General features: G+C 50.9%; 1 protein-coding gene across 1 annotated transcript in view; it reads left to right on the plus strand.

The window, feature by feature from the left end:
• The window catches only part of PTPRN2 (protein tyrosine phosphatase receptor type N2), a 577,019-nt gene that overhangs the window by 53,665 nt on the left and 505,385 nt on the right, over positions 1–17,969 (plus strand). The window contains exon 4 of the mRNA XM_064575623.1: positions 17,744–17,846. Within this exon, the coding sequence (XP_064431693.1) occupies positions 17,744–17,846 (103 nt within the window). The remainder of the gene's footprint in view (positions 1–17,743; positions 17,847–17,969) is intronic.

The raw sequence follows: 17,969 nt of genomic DNA on the forward strand, positions 1-17,969 counted from the left end.
TGTTTGTGTGTGTGTCACATCAGGCTCTGTCCCACCTCCGACACGTCCCTGTGACTCAGTCATCTGTAGCTCCTGTCTTTAGGCCTCTCGCTGTACAGAGCAGATGTGTCCAGGAAATGCACCTCAGCGATGGAAAAAGCTGAAGAAAGCTAGTTTTCGAGGAGCCACGGCGACTGCAGTGCTTCCCTGCCCTGCGGGGGCAAAGGTCCACCTCTCCGTCCCGAGTGTGGGGTCGCTGGCAGGGGTGCTCTCATGAGGCCCAGTGGTTCCACGCTGCCCCTGAGGGAAAGGTTAGGGCTTCGCTGGTTTTGGTAAATGTGTGGTGTGTGGTGTTAGCCTTTGGCCACTACACATGTGATCGTCCACAGCGTTATCTTAAAAAGTTAGCTCACCCTTCTTTGAACCCTTTTTCTCAGTGTCCTCCTCTTTTCTGGAGCTTTTGTTTTTATTTTTGTTTTTTTATTTTAGAGTGAGAGATGTGGAGGGAGGGGCCGAGGGAGAGGGAGAGAGAGAGAATCTCAAGCAGACTCTGAGTGTGGAGCCCGATATGGGGCTCGATCTCACGACCCTGAGATCATCACCTGAGCCGAAACCAAGAGTCCATCGCTCCACCGACTGAGCCCCCCAGGTGCCCCTTTTTTGGAGTATTTTTAGCACCAGATGCCTTATTGCCCATCAAAGCCCCAGATCCTGGTCTGCCTGTCTGCCCACACGGCAGGTTCACTCCGACGCCAGGACGGAAGCGGGTTCGGCGGGGCTGGCTGTCCTGCACGAGCTGGGCTGGGCATCCCCCAGGCACCCCAGAAACCAAGGGAGGCAGTCTCAGGTGACATTAAGTTTTGTGTGGGGTTCTCTGTAAGAGCAGCATGCGTGACAACCCCTGGGACCTGCCAAGAAAAGGAGGAGGACAGTATTCTCTCCTTTCTACAAAATCCAGCCTAGAGGCTGTTCTGTGAGTCATTATTGGGATGGGTTAAAAACTAGCTAACTAGCTAGCTAACTTATTGTAGTTCATGGTCAAGGCCCTGCTCTGGCACCTGGCTCAGCTCTGAGCAGCTTCAGTCCACAGGGCTGGATTTAGGTGATCTCGAAAGTGAAACTGGCCAAGGTAGATCTGCAAGATCTGCTCAGTTTATTGGAAGCAAAGAGTCATATATTCAGTTTAAATTGTCCCAGGATTAGTGCTCAGTACCTGTTTAAAGCACTTGGGAAAAAAAAAATTCTTGTTTGGGTTTTTTGGACAGTTAAGTCTTCTTCAAGGAAATGGTACCTTCCACGTACTGCCTCTGGTTCTTAGGGTTGTGAGGGTGGATGAGGGCTTTTGGATCAAATTGACTCTTACCTAGCCAACTTCAGGTTCAGGGAAGAATGATCAGGTTTCCCTAAACAAACAGTGTTCATTTAAAAAGTGGTTTTGCTTTTCCAGCATCTTGATCTTTCCTATCATTAGGACACCCCGATTGTGCGCGGGGTGGTCTGGAGCGGAGGGAATTGAGAGGTCTTGTCCCAGATTTGCGGGGCACGTCGCTCTTGTCAGGGGCCTGCTGCACGTCCAGCCCTCGATCGGCCCGGTGCTGCGGTCTCAGGCGTTGGGCTGGCCGGCTGCTGGCCGTCTGCCTGGAGTCAGGCTGGGGGGGACTTGCTGTCGAGTCCACGAGTCTTTGGGGGCTGTGCGTCTTGTTTGCCCGCTGCAGTCAGCCAGGCAGAGGTGAGGGTGGGAAAAGCAGGGAGCGCAGTCTGGGCTCTTGGGGCGTCATCCAGCAGGACACAAATAATTCGGTAGCAGTATGCTCAGGTCTGCCGACCACCGAGCCGGGGAAGCGGTGCACACTCACCGCCCAGAGGCACGGGGAGGGTTTTCTCCCCTCCAGGTAATTGGCACCAGCAGGCCTGCCTGCGTGGCTTGGCATGGTGCCGCCATTGTGGCCCCACCTCTGCAGCAGAGGTGAGGGGAGACAGGCCATGGGGTGTTCTGTGTGCCGGTAGACTCCCGCCCACGCTGCGAAGTGCTGGGAATGCTAGGGTTGCCACGGCAACGGGAGAGGAGGCTCTTCAGGCAAACAACAGAGGGAACTTCGCTTTCCATTAGCCTTTTATTTTTAGTGAAGCAAGAGCCTTGTGTGAAGAGAGGAGGAGGCCAGACCACTGGGCTTCCAGGAAGGTGTTTGCAGCCCAGATGATGTTGCTGTCACTTGCCACTGGGGCACGTTTTCTCACCTCTTCCTGGACTGCTCATCCTGTGCCAAGGCGAGGGGCTCCTCCGTCCGAAGCCCAGTGACCTGCAGGTCTCAGGTTGCAGCCGGGGTGGTAGACTCGGAGAGTCAGGCGCCCCTGTGCTTTACTGAACATGTTCTGAGTCTATAAATGTCTACAGATAGATTGCAGCAATAATATCTACATGGAGAGGGAAGCAATTACTTTCCCAGTTCAGCGGCTGGTGACTGCTGGGTTCCAGCAGGACGTTTAGGCGGATCCTCTGTCCCCAAGGGTGCATGGTTTCTGTTCTCCTGTGGTGTGCACATGGTCCCTGCCGTTCCTCCGAGTTCCTGAGCGTCCACAAAGTGACAGCGCACTGCGTGGGTCTTGTTACTTCCACTATGCCTGCGTTCGAGTTTCCACTGTAGCCTACACGTGGAATTCTCCAGATTCGATTTCTGTGCTATTTCCAAGATTTCAGTAGTGCTTTAATCTCTGTACTTGTTATAATCAAGTCAAAAGGTATTCACATCACTGTCAATGATTTCACCTTTTCTTTTAGAAAAATTTCCTACAAGCACTTCAAGAACAAGTGAATTATTAATTTTTTCCCTACCAGATAGCATGTAACTGGAATTGTCTTTCATAACAACGCAGCTCACAAGGCAAATTTATAACTGGCTGAAAAATGATATAAAATACTGGTATCAACTTGTAAGAAAGTATCAGGAGTATGGCTCAAAAATTAAATGTGTTTTGTGTCATATCCAGAAACAGACAAAAGGGTGAAAACTGTAAGAATTCAGCGTAGAGTCATCATAAGAATAAACTTCCCTTTTACTATTTATTTATTTATTTTAAAAAATATTTTATTTATTTATTGGAGACAGAGACCAAGTGGGGGGAGGGACAGAGGGGGAGGGAAAAGCAGGCTCCCGCCTGGGAGCCTGACGCGGGGCTTGATCCCAGGACCCTGGGATCCTGACTTGAGCCGAAGGCAGATATTTAAGACTGAGCCACCCAAGCATCAGGCGTCCCTAAACTTCTCTTTTAAAGATTTTTTCCATGAGACTCTTTCTTTTGTTTTCTCTTTCTGTGCAGATGCATGAGCATTTGTGTGTGCTCTGCACGTGTGTGCTGTGTGCGTGTGCGATGCATGTGTATTGTATATGTGTGTGTGCCATGCATGTGTATGTGTGCTCTGTGTGAGCTGTATGTGCTATGCATGTGTATGTGTCCCCTGTGCCATGCATGTGTGCTGTGTGTGTCATTCATATGTACGTGAGTTATGCATGTATGTTTTGTGTGCATATGTATGCTATGTGTGTCTGCTGTGCATGCATGCGTGAGCTGTGTGTGTGCTGTGTGTTCGTGCACAAAAAAGCAGAACATTGACTCTAGGCTAAGAGCACGTTGAGGGGGAGTGGGGAGGCTGGTCCCCTTTTTCTGCTCTACAGAATTCTGCATTGTTTTGGTTTATTTTAATTTTGTTCAGTACACATGCATTATGCCTTCAACTTATGAGAATAAAGAAAAATAACAAGTGTTCATTAGGAAATACAGAGAAATGGGAATTAGAGACTGTCCACATTCACTTCTGCCAGAGGTGAAGACTCCTGGTGTCGTGCCCTGTCTGTGCCTCAATGCAGAGGGGGGCCGCCACACGGCCTGCTGTGGGCTCTGTTTAAGTCACCCGGACGGTGTGAGCATTTTCTTTGTTATTATAGTGTTTTCATGAATATTTTAAAGACTGCGAGACATTTTGAGTTGGCATATGATACTTCACGTAACAATTCATTTATTGTCAGTCATAGAAATTATTTTTTAATTTTATAAATAATACTCACTACACACCCCAGCCATAAGTTTAGAAAGTGTGTATGTGCATGTATATGTGCATGGGTACTAAGCAAACACACACACTGGGTGGGGGGTCTTGGCGTGTCCCATCAAATTAGGGTAAAATTGCTTACAACTCAGTAACGAGTGACTGCTAATGAATGCATGTTGATTAGCCACTGACCCACTACTTGGTAAGGACGTCACAGAGAGCTTGTGACTGGCTGTGTTGTGGCCCTTCCAGCCCTGAGCAGTGGTTGTTCTGGTCCTAAACCACAGCCCAACCGCCCAGAGAAAATCCTCTTCACATTTTCAGTTGTGCAGAATTCACAAGCTGGAGGCTTTCAAGCCAACCCAAATCACAGGTGGTGGTGTGCATATATGTGTGCAAGCCTACGTGTGGGTACACGTGCACATGTGTGTGCATGCCTGTGTTTTTGTCTTATTTTGTTTATTTGATCTTACGTAGTGCTTTAAAGTTTTTGAATTCATTGCAAACATTTTATTTTATTTTATTATTATTTTTTTATTTTTTTTTTTAGATTTTATTTATTTATTCATGAGAGACAGAGAGAGAGAGAGAGAGAGGCAGAGGGAGAAGCAGGCTCCCAAGGAGCAGGGAGCCCGATGTGGGACTCGATCCCAGGACCCTGGGATCATGACCTGAGCTGAAGGCAGACGCTTAACCATCTGAGCCACCCAGGCGCCCCTCATTGCAAACATTTCAAAATCAACATTCAAGTAGAAATCAGTTTCTGGGCTCTCTGGAGAAAGTGGGAAACCTGGCTTCCTGAGCCTGTGCTCCTCCACAAGAAGGTGGGTTCCCTCATTTGGCCCAGTCCTCACCACTGCTTGGTGACTTCTGTCTCTGAGCCGCGTGCACATCAGTTTCCAGCTGTCAGGGAGCTGGTGGCTCTGCTCCTTTCTCGAAGGAGAGCTAGGAAAGTGAACCATATCTTCAACTTTTGTTTTTAGCAAGAAGGCCTCAAGTGCCAAGAGCACAGAAGGTGGGGTGCAGATGTTGGAAGACGTGTAGTCAAGCCCAGTTTTAACATGCAAACCAAGTGCTTCTGTCTGGGAAGAAGTGTGTGTCCTGCCCCACACTTCCCCTGTACCTGTTGGTCTCTGCGGGCATTTGAGTTGAGCTCTTGGTTCAGGATTTTATTTTAAAAGCATGTTAAGGCATTGTCCCTTTTCTCCCCCCTGCAATGGGATCCCTAATTCTTTACCCTTTGAAATAATGTGTTGTCATTTGATTAAGTAAAATTTCATTATTTCCCTAATAATAGTAATTGTGGTGATAGAACTATTTTCTCCCTTTTCCCCTACCTTCCTCTCTAGATTGGGCATCTTGCGCAATGTGTAGTTAAGAACGCAAACATCAGAGCCTACCCCTTGGGCCACATCCTGGTTCTGCTGTTCCTAGCTGTGTGCCTTTGAGCAAGTTGCTCACTGGGTGTGTGCCTCAGTTTTCCATCCGGACAGCCTGTGTTCCCCCACATGAAGTACGGAGAGTGATGCCCGATGGGGGCGGGCAGCTCAGACAAGTGTGAGCTGTTGGTGCCGTGGGATAGTGTGCACATGGAATGCGTGTGTCCTGAGCTATGGGCCAGTTCTTCTGCCTGTCCTTTTGGGCTTCCTTTGCATTTTCCTAGGGAGGCTTCCAGTGGCCAAGAACACCCTTCTTCACTTTCCCCTCCTGCCGTGTAGCCTTCCCCCAAGGAAAACTCTGCCGTGCGTGGGGTACCTCCCTCCAGACCGATGTGCCTTGAGCTGCCTTCCCATCTCGGCCCAAAGTCTAGCATTTGCCTCGGATTCTGTCTGCCTCTTCCGCGTTTCGCTGAGAGTGTTTCCCTCCATCGGGCACGTGCTGGCAGGCACTCGTCCTCACTGTCATCCCACACGAGGGATGGTGGCCCTGACCACTCCTTACTCCACGTCACGGGTGTTTCCTGGCTCAGGCATGGCCCTGACGCTCAGTCCCCCACTTCCTTCTTGAAAATGCTCCCCACTGTCCCTGGATGCTTTGGGGAGCAGCAGTGCTAGATCTGTGGTTCTCTGTCATTTTATTATGACCCACCAGCACACCTGGTTGTCTTGCCTGTTAGCTCTCTGGGGCCGAATTACGAATAAAACCATACAATTTTGGTTGCCACTTTCTGTGTAAGTCCTTTAAAAAGGTCAAAGCAAGGGGCGCCTGGGTGGCTCAGTCGTTAAGCGTCTGCCTTCAGCTCGGGTCGTGATCCCAGGGTCCTGGGATCGAGCCCCACATCGGGCTCCCTGCTCAGCGGGAAGCCTGCTTCTCCCTCTCCCCCTTCCCCCTGCTTGTGTTCCCTCTCTCGCTGTGTCTCTCTCTGTCAAATAAATAAATAAAATCTTTAAAAAAAAAGGGGGGGGTGCCTGGGTGGTTCAGTCGGTTAAGCATCTGCCTTCGGCTCAGGTCATGATCCCAGGGTCTTGGGGTCGAGCCCCACATTGGGCTCCCTGCTCAGCGGGGAGTCTGCTTCTCCTTCTTCCTCTGCCCCTCCCTCAGCTCATACTCTCTCTCTCTCTCTCTCTCTCAAATAAACAAAATCTTTATTAAAAAAAAGAGCAAGGGGGGCGCCTGGGTGGCTCAGTCGTTAAGCGTCTGCCTTTGGCTCAGGTCATGATCCCAGGGTCCTGGGGTCGAGCCCCGCGTCGGGCTCCCTGCTCCGCGGGAAGCCTGCTTCTCCCTCTCCCACTCCCCCTGCTTGTGTTCCCTCTCTCGCTGTGTCTCTGTCAAATAAATAAATAAAATCTTTAGAAAAAAAAGTCAGGAAAAAAGCAAATGCTTTAGAATGTGGGTTGTCCTACTTTGAAAAGTCTGGTGAACAGGATGACCCAAGGTGAACTGGGAAGCGCTCACACTTTCAAATTCAGCTTCTGAAATCCGGCTACCCCTGCGGTGGGTCCCGGTGCATCCCTCGCGAAGGAGATCTCATTTTCTTTCGGAGGACACATAGGTCAGAGTTGGAAGCAATCTTAGCTGTCTTCCGCATTTACAGATGGAGACTCACATCCTGAAGGTTAAAGGACTTGCCCAAGGTCACACCGCGTGGTAATTTAGGCGGCATCTCGGCTCCAAACCTTTAAGCCCTCTGTGTCGGTCCTCACGGGGGCTGTGACAGAATACCACCGATTTGCTTCTCACAGGCGGGAGGCTGTGCGCGCAGGTAAAGATCCTGCAGCCTTGGTGCCTGGTGAGGGCCCTCTTCCCGTCTGCAGCCGCCGTCCTGCTGTGGGCTCGTGGGGGAGCAGGGGCTTTTCTTGTAAGGGCAGCTCTGCCACGACGGGGCCTCAGCCGCACCTCGTCCCCTCCGAGAGGCCCTGCCTCCCAACCCGTTCCCCTGGCTGGCTCGTAGCGTGTGGGTCTGCGGTCAGAGCATACAGCCCGCAGCACGTCCGGGTCACCAGGGGACCCAGCCCGGCTTCACAGTGGCCTTTCCACGGCAGTGCCCCGCCCCCTCCCTCAAGTGCTGACTTGCAGCTACGCGAAGTGTGGATGTTTTGCTGCACATACCCAGAGGCTTAGAGAAATGTGTATCTTAAATAAGTGTAATAAATCTATCAATCAACCTGCAAATGCAGGCTAGCCCGGAATATCCATTTTTAATGAGTTTGATACCGCACAGTCCTGTCATTACTGGAGGGTGACACCGTGCGGGATTTATTGCTGCAGGGGGAGAAGGCCTCCCGGCAGATCTTACTGCTGTCAGCCGTGCCCCGATCTGCGCCCCGACGTAACTGGAAATCCCGTAATGAAGAACGGCGCTCTGGTGAAGCCTTTTCACAGCCTGAGAGAGCGGGGGCCTGGGTGGGTGCTGTGCGGAGGGCGGTCCTGGCCCCCGGTGGGTGACAGGAAGGACAGAGCATCAGGGACCGACTGAGTGCGATGCCGTGCCGCTCTTACCTGTTTCGTCGTGTCGGTCCTCAGCAGCCACCACGCGGCTGAGGGTTTGGGGAACAGCTCTTCCCGTCTGAATGGGGACGTGCAGAGTTCCAGTCATATCCACCCAAATCAATCCAGTTAGGAAACTCACTCAGCCCAGTTAATTGATCAGGTGGGTCAGGCCTGTTCTTTGTAAGGAGATTGTGTTCTATTTCAAGAGATCCACTCAGATTCTCCGCTTTGAACTCATGTGCTCTCTGACAACGTGAGGAACAGGCCTCTGGTGTCTAATCAATAAAACCCAACAGACCCTGAGTTCCTGGTCAGATGAATGGGGTTCAATCCCATTTAACCAAGCTTAGGAGGTACTTAGTACTCATGAGTACTCAGCCCTAAGGAGAGATACCTTCCTAGGAGGTACTTATGACTCAGTTCTGCTTACTACTAAGTACAGAGAGCTGCATGGGAGGTGCTTAGGACTCAGCAGTATTTGGTCCTAAGCTGATACTGCTACTTAGGAGGTACTAAGTACTCAGAAGTACTTAGCATGCAGAACTAAGTAAAGCTTGCTCTCTGTGTGAAGGGACCAGGCCTGCAGGATGTTTGTACTCTCTACATTGGCCTCTTGGGGCTCCTCAGCTGAGACCCCAAGACCTCCATGGCAGGGTATGGCTGTGATGGTGTCCTGGGCCTACAGAATGACCTGGAAGCATGAGAAACTATCTCTCAATTGAGCTTTTCTTCTCATGAAGCCAGAGAACTGACTTCATGATTCTTTGTTCTCTCACTACAGTGCCTGAGACTTTAAACCAAATTGTGCAGGATGTTGTACCCATAAGGGAATCCTTTTTACAGAGATTGAGCAAGAAAGCACAGTTGAGATGGGCTGATGTGAGCAGTGAGACGGTTTGCTCTTTGTGCTTTAATTTTGAGAAGGAGAAGACTATCTTTGCGGCTTTGAATCTAATCTAAAACCCCAGAACTTTGCTGATGTGCTCAGTTCTAATTAGAGGCTGCGGTTTGATTAGAGCAGTCCACGCTTTGTAGCCAGAACATTCCAGCACCAGCCCCCTGGGCCAGCATGTTTTGTTTCCTAGAAGGAGTTGAACTCTGGATTTTTCCCTCACTTCTGGTCATTGAGCTTTATCTGTAGATGAGACTCTCATCTTCTGGATCTCCATTTACCGATGTCTGGGTCTGTGTTCCACCTGGAAAGAGCCTGAGCTGAGAGCTGGGGACTCTGTGCACCAGTGGACAGAGGCTGCAACTCAAGACAGGAGTTGGAAAGGACGTGTGTGAAATTGGATGGAGAGGATGGGAGAGGTGTGTGTGTGGGGGGCGGGGAGTCTCGACAGAGGCTCTCTGAGCAGCCCGCCCCTCACCGGGCTGGGGGCCACAAGCTGGGGGGTCCCCTAGGCTGATCAGGAGCCATTAGGATGCAATTTGGGTCAAATCAGATTCAATTAAATTTGAAAACAAACAGCAGCAGAAACAAGCAAACAGGCTTTGGCAGCAAGAGCAACCCTCTTAGTGAGACTATGGATACGGGTTGAGACCTCTCGTGTCAAAACTGGGATGGGAGATTTGAGGTTTCCGCATTGCCAGACCTCCACAGGCCTCTCCTTTCTCAGCTCAGTATGCATTTTTAGGAACGCTGAAGCTATATGTATCATTCCCTTGACTTAAAAAAAAATGTCCCCAATTATTTTCTTAGTAAGCATTAGGGGAGGACCTCATCAGGGTGACATCCATGGGCTATAGAAGGTTAATTTAAAGTCAGTCGCAAGATTAGGGGAGGATATGAGAAACGGAGGCAGACCAAAGCCAGAGGGAGTAAAAATTTCAGGACGTAAGATCATTATGGCTGAGTGTGGGTGGGATGATTTGTACTTTGAAGTCTGTTTCAGGGGAAGTGAAAGATTTTAATTAAAAGGTAAAGTTCGTCAACAAATCTGTTATGAAAGGAAATATTACTAAAACTGGGGCTTGGGGGGTAGAATCGACCTGGCATTGAAAGGATTTATAAGCGGTCACGGTTGGGGAAGCTTTGAGGGCTGCTCTGGGGTGCTTGCTGGTCCTCGGCATGGAGGCCAGGGGTCCCCCTGGGGTCTCCGGGGGCCCGGGGCGCTTGCTCTGAGGCTGTACTCTGTACCGTGTCACGTGTCCTGACGTGCTTCCTGGGGTCTGCACCAAGGCCTCTGCCAGGACTCGAGACCTCAGTCTGTCCTTCGCTCTCCTGTTTATGAGCACTTGGAGAGTAAGGACTTGATGTCAGTTATTTAATGGGCTTCTTTTTCTTTGCTGTTAGAAAAATGTGCCTCCCTGCTGGATGGGTATTGGACAGAGTGTGAGGATCCGGTAAGTGTGGAGTCAGAAGGAGACAAAGCGTTTGCTCTCAGTCACACCAGCCTTTCTGATACGGTGGCCCTCTGCCTCTGGTTTGAGTCTTTATTTAATAACATTGAATACCTTTCCTTTTCCTTCTTTCTCTCTCTCCTCATCCTTATTTAAAGGACTGATTTGCTGGTGTTATGTGCTTATGACTTTCCCCCCCTCTTCTTTATGCTCCCCATCATTTTACGGCGGCCTGTTGCTAGAAAGTCAGTCACCCTATGCCAGCCTCCTACACCTCCACCAGAGACAGAGATGGCCATCTTAAGACAGGAGGATGCTGTTCATTCCGCAGGTGCGTGTGGCCCCTGCCTGGCACCTGGGGGGGGGCCTTGGGTTTTCAGCTGGCGGTCCCCTCTCTTGCCTTGAACAAGTGGGGATCGCCGCCCTCCTCTTGGCGTCAGGGACTGCAGACCAGATGGCGGCCTCAGCAGCCCCAGTGCCCATCACCACGGCCTCCGGGCCGGCAGCAACCACTTCCTGTGCCCATCAGGACCGGTTGGTGAGGGCCCAGCACGGAGCGGCTGACAGAGAACCAAGGCCCGCGTTCCTTGCTCTGGGACTCGGCTGGAACCTTATCTGTGCCCGCATCCAGGAGGTGGGAAATGCAGCAGCCGCTCGACACGGCGAATCTCAGTCCGCGGGACTGCCCAGGCACTAAGGAGGCCGTCGCTAGGAGAAGCGCGTGAAAGGACGCGGACAGGATTTGATGTGTCCCTGAGCTCTGGACATGGCAGTGTGAGACGAGAATGAGGTGGTCCAGGGGGCCATTGGAGCAGTCCCCGAAAGTCATGTCCTGGGCTCGAGCCCGCGGCTGTGAGAATGGGGAAGAACGCCCATCACACATCATCCTGGCCCGTTCTGACAGCTAAGGGGGGGGGGGGGGCGCAACAATTTGCAGTACAGGGTGTGAGGGGCTGGGGGCCTGGCTCTGCGAGGGGCAGGGGCTTCTGGCCTGAAGTACAGCATCGAGCACTAAAAAGAGAGAAGCTGCCGAATCACCCAGCTCCCGGGAATCCTGGTGAGAACAGAGAGCCCCGTGTTGTTCCAGGACGGCAGACTGGCTCACCCTTGTCTGGACCGTGATTGGGCAAGCCCAGGGGGACTGGCCCATGCGTTGTACCATCAAGAAGTTTCTGCACCCCCCGCTATTAGGAAACAACACGGGAGGACCGCTGCTCTGAGAAAGAGCCTGGAGGAGGTGGTGAGTCCTGCGGCATGTGTCAGCGCTGACAAGTTAGGGGAGCCCACCCAGGCAGACCGAGACCTCGAGGGCCAGCCCTGCCTGCGTCCTGCCCCTGCTCCTCGAAGCCCCCCCAGGGTCTCTGAGCCCATGTGCACCTCCTGCCACCTCTCCTTCAGGAGAGACCTGTCCACGGCGGCCGCTTCTGGCGTCACACCTGGCCCCTGCCTGTGTCCTGCAGCCCATGTCACCGGCCCCCGATCTTGTTGCCTCTTCAGAGGACCTTCCTCACTCGAGACCTGCATTGGAGTCCCTCTTGCTGGACCTGCCAGGCCAGCTGAGCCCACGCCTGTCACTAGGAGCCTCCCTGGACCATGTGGACAGCCCCCAGCTAGCCCCCACCTGGCAGCTAGCAGCATAATCCTGAGGAAGCTCTCATTTAAGGACATGAGAGAAAGAAGTCTCAGGGTGATGATGAGGAAGACCTGGAGTCTAAAATAAAGTAGGCTCCAGCCAACAGGCCTTCCTAGATGGCACAGAAGCTGAGTGTGGTCAGATCAAGAGGGACAGAACTAGGGGCAGACAGAGTGCGTGTCAAATGCGTAGTCGAGGCGGTGGGCTCTAGGGGCTGCAGCCTTCTTGCTGTGCCCACCTGCTGCTGTGCGTAGAAGGTGCTTGAGGCGCCTCTCCCAGCTCTCTGCTCCTGGCCCATGGAACCGCCAGACCCAAACCTGGACGTTGTCCAGTCTATTGGCCGCACCCTTGTCTCCCTCCTCACACTCACCCTGACTGTGGGGTCCGGCTTCTCACAACCCACCTTTGGTAGCAGCCAGTCTCTCAACAGGACACGTCCCCTCTGGCCACCCTGATGACCTCCCTCCGCTGGGTCGCAGGGTGTTACCATGGGCCCCACATTTCCAGACTGAAATGTCAACCCCTTCCCATGCACTAGGCCTCCCCAGCCCCCTTCTGGTTCTGGAGTGCTTGGCCCGGCTTGCTTTCACCATGAAGCCCCTGACCTGGCTGCTCCCTCCCCCTACACACTTGTAGCCTTTCCTGCTCTTCTTAGTGAGTCCTGCCCACTGTGCTCACCTGTGCGCCACGCTCCCTGTCCACCACGCTCCCCTGTCCACCACGCTCCCTGTCCACCACGCTCCCCTGTCCACCACGCTCCCTGTCCACCACGCTCCCCTGTCCACCACGCTCCCTGTCCACCACGCTCCCCTGTCCACCACGCTCCCTGTCCACCACGCTCCCCTGTCCACCACGCTCCCTGTCCACCACGCTCCCCTGTCCACCACGCTCCCTGTCCACCACGCTCCCCTGTCCACCACGCTCCCTGTCCACCACGCTCCCCTGTCCACCACGCTCCCCTGTCCACCACGCTCCCCTGTCCACCACGCTCCCCTGTCCACCACGCTCCCCTGTCCACCATGCTCCCTGTCCACCATGCTCCCCTGTCCACCACGCTCCCCTGTCCACCATGCTCCCTGTCCACCATGCTCCCCTGTTCACCACATTTTACCTGTCCACCATGCTCTCTGCCCACTGTGCTCACCTGTGCGCCATGCTCACCTGTCCACCACGCTCCCCTGTCCACGACGCTCACCTGTCCACGCTCACCTGTCCACCACACTCCCCTGTCCACCACGCTCACCTGTCCACCACGCTCCCCTGTCCACCATGCTCCCTGTCCACCACGCTCACCTGTCCACCACGCTCCCCTGTCCACCACGCTCACCTGCCCACTCTGCTCCCCTGTCCACTACCCTCACCTGTCTACGGCTGCCCATCTTTCTTCACCCATCACCAGTTTGCTTTCCTCATAGCACTTACCACAGACCAACATCTTATTTAATTGTGTGTTTGTCTTTATTGGGTCTCCCTCTGTGGGAATGTATGTCCCTTAATGGGAGCAGGAACTGTGTCTTTTTTCACACTCAGATCTTCACAGATTAGAAAACTAAATGCCTAATATGTTCCTGACTCCCTCTACTTTACCAACTTATTTCCAAATATTTAGCGAATTCCAATCATATATGAAGTTCTGTGTCTGTACACCCAGGAAGCAAAGCAGCCAGACTGTGGAGGTAAAGCGAGCTAAGCGGCCACAAGCTGCATCCTCAGCCCCTGGGACTCACGGGCGCAAGTAAGTGGCAGTGTCTCTGGCAGGAGACCGTTTCACGTAGGAAGTGAGTCACGCCGGCTCATGCGCGTGCACGCACACAAGATGGAAATCAAGTTTATGTAGCCTACACTCTGGTTCAGTTTTCTTTGTTAATAAAGCTTATAGTCTAGCATTGACTGATAACGTTGATGGAATTTGCTAAAAGGGATCAACATGAATTTTACATTCTGTTTGTGTTCTCTCTACCATCTTAAAACTAAATAGTGGCAGGTGGAAATGTTCCAGTGACACCCCTTCTAGAGTGATAAATAGATTCACGTTGTATTTCATTAATAGTCAAATTTATAGATCGCATAAAATAAAAAATCCGTGAATGGTAAGTTCTACATTAGAAAGTTGGTGACGTCCTCCTGTCTGGTGCTGAGTTGGTGGTTTTCTGGGTGTATGACCATATCTGTTGTGATCTTGCTTCTTGCAAAGTGCATATTATAGCAGAGTGTGCACATTGGACATTTAATCAATTAATTTTTAAAAAGATTTTATTTATGTATTTGTGAGAACATGAGTGGGGAGGGGCAGAGGTTGAGGGAGAAGCAGACTCCCTGCTGAGCAGGGAGCCCAATGCGAGACTCGATCCCAGGACCCTGGGATCATGACCTGAGCCGAAGGCAGACGCTTCACTGACCCAGCCACCCAGGTGCTCCCCCGAAGGATATTTTTGATGGGTATCTGCATTAGTAGATTTTCAGCATTCGGGGCTGATGGTTCTTTTCTTCCAGCACTTGAAGAAAGTTGTGTGATTTCCTCGTGGCCTCTGTGGTTTCTGATCGGAAATCCTTTGTCTTTTGGATTGTGTTTCCCTCGTAGGTAAGGTGTCATTTTTCTCTAGCTGCTGTCAAGATTTTTTCTTTGCATTTAGTTTTCAGAAGTTTGCCTGTGTGTCCTAGAGGAGACTGGTTTACGCTGTTTCCTCAGCTCTGTCAATCTTTAGGTTTCTATCTCCCGCCAAAGTTGAGTTTTCAGCCATCATGTTTCTGAATGCCCTTTCAGCCCTGCCTTCCTTGTCTCCCCTTCTGGGACTCTGATGATATGAATGTTAGATCTTTTGTTACAGTTCCACACTCCCTGAGGCTCTGCCCATATTTTTTTTCAGACTGTTTTCTCTCTGTTGTTGGAATTGGGTGATTTCTGTTCTCCTAGTTTATGGGTTTTTCCCTCTGCCCCTCATCCTTCTATTTAGTGCATCTGCTTGAGCTGCTTATTTTGGTTATTGTATTTTTCAGTTATAATATTTCCATTTGGTTCTTTTTGTATTTGTTTGCTGAGACTTTCTGTTTCTTTGCTAAGCCTTCTGGTTTTTCATTTCTTTAAAGTGTGTTCATAATTGTTCACTGAGGCAGTTTCAGTAAGCCTGCTGTACAGTCTTTGGCAGGTAATGCTAAATCTTCCAGCCTCGGTGTTAGTGGCTACGGATTGAGATCTTCCCGGTTTTGATATGACAGCTGATTTTCTGTTGAAGCCTGAACATTTTAGTATTCTATTACAAGCATCTGGATCTCATTTAAGCCTTGTGTTTTACAGCTTTTTCTGACACTGCTCTGCAAAGGTGTGTGTGTGGGGGGGTCTCTGTTACTAACATGGGGATGGAAATCCAGGTTCCCCCCCAGATTTCTGCTGACATCGGAGGGAAGGGATCTTGTCCATATGCTGGGCAGGGTGGCTGGTGGGAGTTTGAACTCCCCATGTGGTCTCTATGGGGGTCTGACATGGGGGGTGGGCATACCACCCACTCCCTACCTGACTGCTCCCCTGACCCTGGCAAGGTCAGGGAGGTCAGGGGCCTCATTCCAGCTTCACAAGAGAGGATGCCCAGGGTCCCCCTTGGCCTTTGTTAGCATGGGTACGGTTGGGCTAGGTTTTTTTTGGTGGTGTTTGATGGAGGAGAGCTGTTATTGTCTAACATGTGCTAAGTCAATCCCTTCCTGGCCCTCCGGCTGGGGAGAACGACCTCAGTCAGGGCTTCTCCTGCACTTGGTGCTCCCAGGCTGCTGCCTCAGCTCCAGTGTGAGGTGCACAGGCCAGAGGACAGCCCAGGGCACCCCGCACGTGTGGTTCCTTGGATTCGCTGGGAGCACAGCCACCTGTCTCCTGCCCTCCCTTCAGAGCCTTCTGTGCATACTATCTCCAGGGTTTTAGTTGTGCCTGGAGGGCAGGGCAGGGGAAAGTACATCTTCTCCGTCTTCCTGGAAGCAGGCCCTTCCTCTCTTCCCGGGGTTTTGGCTCCTCCAGTATGCCTTGGAGAGGCGTTCAGAGAGGACGTCTGAGCCCCAGTGTATACACTGCTTTCGTTTTTATATCCAAGTGCCCGGTTTCTGCCTGCTCCCAGGAAAGCTTAGAAGCCAGTCTAGGGGTTCAGGGTCCCCCTCGGATTGCCTGTATATAACACTTGTATCAGTTGGCCAACTGTTGTGACGGAGTCCTCCTCACAGACCCCAGAACTGACATAGCTCAGACTCTTCTGCTCTTCAGATAAAAAAATATTATTGATGCTTTGTTATTTTAAATTTTACAGATGAAAGTTTTTTATAGGCACTTCCTTTTATGCTCTTGATTTTTTTGTTTCCTGGTAGACATTAAGACCACCCTTTTGGGAATGGCATGTTTAAACTATGCTTATTCTATAAATCCACGGTGCTGGGATTATGCTAATATCGCAACTGTGCTTTCAGTTGAGAATACTCCTGGGAATGACCCAATGGTTAACAGCCGCATAAGCATGCACTTCATATGGGTGGTTTTTTAGTTGCTTTTGGCAAGTGGAAGATTCGTGCTTATTACTAAGTCCATTTAATCCTAAAGTAAGGGTAACAGTGACTGTGGGGTGGGTCTCCCTGCAGTGACCCATTCTCTAAATGCTATATTCATGCAGAGCAGCTTAGAACGAGTTGCCATAGGAGGCCAGCCTGTTTGGTGAGTTTCCCCATCAGCTTCTCTTTTGGGTAATGCCTTAGAGACTTTTGAGATTTAGAAATGTTCCAACTGTTTGAATCTTGCCATTTGTAAGTGTAAAAAGAAAACGTTAGATTTGCATTTGAAAAAAGAATTCAAGTGTGTTCATGAAGGCAGCTTATATCTGCTGAGCCCTTCTTTTTATTCCCCAGAACATGTGGTTCTCAGCAAGTTCTGGACCTCCCTGTACCGCACTCACACACACACATAGACAGGCACAGAGCCGTCCTGATTTGAAGATTTTGGTAATGTGTTTTTGAACAGGGCATAAAAATATATCTCCGTAATTACATGATATTTAGTGATTAGATAATTATGGATAATTGCATGGGGTAGTTCTAAGTGCTAAAGTGTTACCATAAGATCTAAAATGTACAAATTGCATAATAATTATTCTTGGGAGTTATTTGGTAATTCTGAGCATAATTATCATGTGATCTGCAGTGCATGTAATTAATGCATAATCACATGGATTTTGCCTTCATAACTACTTCGCTCTTGTTATAAAGCTCTTTGTCATAACATTTGAGTATAAATATAATGTAATTGGCTCCCAGATACAGCACATTAAGCCCCGTGATAATTGCCTTCACAGTAACAATACCCTTATTTCATTACCACTGTGTGGCTCTTCGGCAGGATGGAGTCAGAACGAATTGCCCAAGATGTGGCAGTGAGCAGGCAGGCTAGCGGCCAAGTGGTGGGTAAATGTGCACACATCTGGGTCAAGAAAGTCTTTGCTGTGACCAGGACTTTTCCGTGAGAAAGTCTGAGTCTTTGACAGGGACAGATCCCTCTTCCAAGTGAAATGTGCACCTGGCGACAGCTCATTGCATCCAGCCATGGCGCCCCTGGGCCTCGTGCTTCTCATCCGGGAAAGCGTCCGTCCTGTTTCTGGTCTAGTGGTCTCAGAAGACGGGGACTTCTATGAGGAAAAGACCTTATTAATAAACCGCAGTGAGAGGGAGCCATGGGTTGTCAATGGCTTTGAGGGCAAACTTTGAAATGGTAGCAGTTTATCCTGAGACTGAAACAAGACCTTTGGCTCAACTTCTGGGTTGATAATGCACTTTTCAACTTTCCCCAGGCTTCACGTGGCAGGACGACTACACCCAGCACGTGATGGCCCAGGAACTCTCAACCCTTCCCCACACCTACCCGCAGCATCTGGAAGCTTCTGACACAGCCAGGTAAGCAGACTGCTCTCTGGTCACAGCCGGCATCCATCTAGCTTGTTCTTGTTTGAACGTATTGTGTTTGTGGCGTAGAGGGTCCGGAGGGTGGACAAGTCCTTCTCTACCGTGTCCTAGCCC

Source organism: Mirounga angustirostris, unplaced genomic scaffold, assembly GCF_029215605.1.
Source record: "Mirounga angustirostris isolate CCGP_5_RB_7025 unplaced genomic scaffold, mMirAng1.0.hap1 SCAF_12, whole genome shotgun sequence".
NCBI lineage: Eukaryota > Metazoa > Chordata > Mammalia > Carnivora > Phocidae > Mirounga > Mirounga angustirostris.